This window comes from Lipotes vexillifer, unplaced genomic scaffold (genome assembly GCF_000442215.2).
Source record: "Lipotes vexillifer unplaced genomic scaffold, Lipotes_vexillifer_v1.1 scaffold520, whole genome shotgun sequence".
NCBI classification, from domain to species: Eukaryota; Metazoa; Chordata; class Mammalia; order Artiodactyla; family Lipotidae; genus Lipotes; species Lipotes vexillifer.
The window spans coordinates 449,577-452,573 of NW_006784004.1; the positions used below are offsets into that span (position 1 = coordinate 449,577).

At 38.8% G+C, this 2,997-nt stretch overlaps 1 protein-coding gene across 2 annotated transcripts in view; it reads right to left on the bottom strand.

The window, feature by feature from the left end:
- MYPN (myopalladin) overlaps positions 1-890 on the bottom strand; it is an 82,394-nt gene extending 81,504 nt beyond the window's left edge. Inside the window, exons 1-2 of one of the 2 annotated variants that reach the window (XM_007456470.1) lie at positions 824-852; positions 1-244 (exon numbers count right to left, since the gene is read on the bottom strand). The exon at positions 1-244 is cut by the window's left edge and continues 33 nt beyond it. In XM_007456470.1, the coding sequence (XP_007456532.1) occupies positions 1-56 (56 nt within the window). In that variant the 5' untranslated portion in view covers positions 57-244; positions 824-852. Of the gene's footprint in view, positions 245-823 lie in introns of both variants that reach the window. The other variant, XM_007456469.1, reaches the window with a different exon arrangement.
- Between the last annotated feature and the right edge of the window lie 2,107 nt (positions 891-2,997).

A 2,997-nucleotide genomic window follows, 5' to 3' on the forward strand; every position in this document is an offset into this window, starting at 1 on the left:
GCCAAGGAATCTGGAAGATCTATGACAGAGGAAGTCTTCACTTGGAGGATAAGCATGTGAGAATTTCTGTGCTAGTAGATTCATATAAAATTTTTGTATTTGCTATTTTTCCAGATTGCTTTAGATTTTTATTCTTTAAAAGAAATTTCTGACATATGCCAAATTTTCAATGAGTTTTGCTTAAAGTTTATAGATTTATATTGAGGTATTCCCCTCAAGTATCAGATGAAAAAACAACAATCCTCTATATCTTATTTTTAAAGAATAGAGACTTGTGGGCTTCCCTGGTGGCGCAGTGGTTGAGAGTCTGCCTGCCAATGCGGGGGACACGGGTTCGTGCCCCGGTCCGGGAAGATCCCACATGCCGCGGAGCGGCTGGACCCGTGAGCCATGGCCGCTGAGCCCGCGCGTCCGGAGCCTGTGCTCCGCAACGGGAGAGGCCACAACGGTGAGAGGCCCGCGTACCGCAAAAAAAATAAATAAATAAAAATAAAAATAAAAAGAGACTTGTATTATTTTCTAACCTTTGCTAATGAGAAAAACACAGCAGAGGCAAGTTCTTGACCATTCAAAACAATGTATGTATGGTGGATTATAGAGGGTCTTAAACAAACCCCATGATACAGTGTAATTGAGAACTACAATTAAATCCTTAAGAAATGTCTTTTTCATCTCAACGGTACTGAAAACACTTGCTTAAAACTAAAACCAAAAAAACTTAAAAAGCTATAAGTTCAAAACCTATTTAGTTTTAAAAACTAAAAACATCTAAACAAACTATAAACAGAATACTTCTTATCCTGAAAAGTAAATTTGTGATTACCTGTCCCAGGAGAAGGACCTTTCCTGTATCAATCAACCAGGATCATCCAGAGCCCAAATCTCACCGCCTAACTTGTGTCAGCCACAAAAGTAGCATGAAGGAAATGTGATATTGCACTGCCAGATTAATGAAGGGTATTTACAGGGTTCCGTGGCAGATCCAGGGACCGTCATTTAGAACAGATTGCTCTTTCGGATCAACTTTAATAACTCAGTCTGTGCGATATTCTTAACCTGGATGGATGGTGTGCGTGGATAATGACTAAATGACTAAGGAAACAGACTTTCTTGATTTCTCCTTTGATGAGATGAAAAGGATAATAAACATGAACTTTTAAAGAATAAAACATAAGGAATGCACAACATATCCATGCGGAGGATGCATGTGACACGTGTAAACATCTTTACCTGATACAAAACTGAGAGTATGGTTGATACATTTATTAAAGTTAATAGGGGAAAATAATCAGTTATTATAATACTTAATGTGTGCACCCCCAGTTTTGGGGTAGATTAAAGCTTTACTATGTGGTTTCCATGAAAGCACTGTAAGGCTTCCTTTACTTGTGCTTTTGATATGGAGGACATATCAAAGTTTACACTTTTTTTTTTGCGGTACGCGGGCCTCTCACTGTTGTGGCCTCTCCCGCTGCGGAGCACAGGCTCCGGACGCGCAGGCTCAGCGGCCATAGCTCACGGGCCCAGCCGCTCCGCGGCATGTGGGATCTTCCCGGACCAGGGCACGAACCCGCATCCCCTGCACTGGCAGGTGGACTCTCAACCACTGCGCCACCAGGGAAGCCCCAAAGTTTACACTTTTTAGGAAGTATTATTTCTAAGAAGGAAATCTGTTCCCAGAGTTTTTTTTTAAAAGAGCATCTATGATTAACTGAAGAAATCCAAGACAATTAGTATCAGGCATGTAATCCTGAGGTCTACAATTGATTCCTCCTGCTCACCACATTAATATAATAATTATATTAACACACATATAAACTTATCATCTCAGTAGAAGTAAGTTAACATTCTTTAGCTGTATGCTAGGCACTGTGTTAGGCTCTTCATGGACATTGTACTTTATTTTACGTATTTCTTCAACAAACTATGAAGTAGGTACTGTTAGAATTCTCATTTTACAGGTAAGAATCTAAGGCTTAGAAAGAGGTTAAAAACTTGCCCAAGGTAACACAATGGATGAGTGACTGGGCCAGGATTAAACCTAAGGCTAACTCTAAGTCTGTGCTCGTAACTACTGCACATATTTAAAAGTTTGCATTTCTGCAGTATTTGAAAAAAAAACTAAGGGTAAAAATGAACATAAAACCTACTGTCCCTTTTAGTAAGTACTTTAAGGAAACACTGTGTTGAATTTTGTTTATAATTTTTCTGACAGAAAGGAACCCTGAAATTCTTTTGTATGACTAAACAAACAAGCAAAGAGAAAATATAGAAAGAAAAAAACAAATGCTTTCAGAAACATTGTATCTGTAGTATTTTAGCTGAGAACATGAATTGATATGTGTACCGAAACATTAGGCATTAATGCTGAAAGATAGGGCATTGGAAGGCAGTCTGAATCCTTTAACAGACCTATTTTTTTGTTCCATTTATGATAGTCATTTTGTTCAGACAATTTAAGACCTTTGTTCTTTTGAAAGTAAATTTCAATGCTTTGTGTTATTTCTCAGCACATCAACATGGGTCAATAAATTTTTTGCAAGTTAAGGGTAGGAAAATAATGCTTGAAATATTCTCTCTTCATAATGCTATCACTGAATATCTTAAATGCCAGTGTGCCAGTCTCTGGGTGATTCCACTCAGATTCTATTTTTGGGCAGCTTGGACATCTCAGAAAGCTGAAAATAAAGTTCAGTGTTCTTATGCATGACCCAGATAATCACACTAGCACTAATGTGAAGGAAAGGAAATGGGAATTAATATTTCTTCCAAGTGTACTCTAAGACAGGAGCAGCCTAAGTTATCTCTTATTCAACACTCACAGCAACCCTGAAAGGTATTGCTATTTGCATGTTACAAGGAGGAAACTAAGGCTTAAGGAAGTTTAGCTTTCCCAAAGGTAGCCAACCAGTGAGCTGCACAGCTGGGTGAATTCAAACCTAGGCCTCTTAGTTTACAATGTATTCTCTTTTCATTGCCCACCCCCCCCCCCCCCCC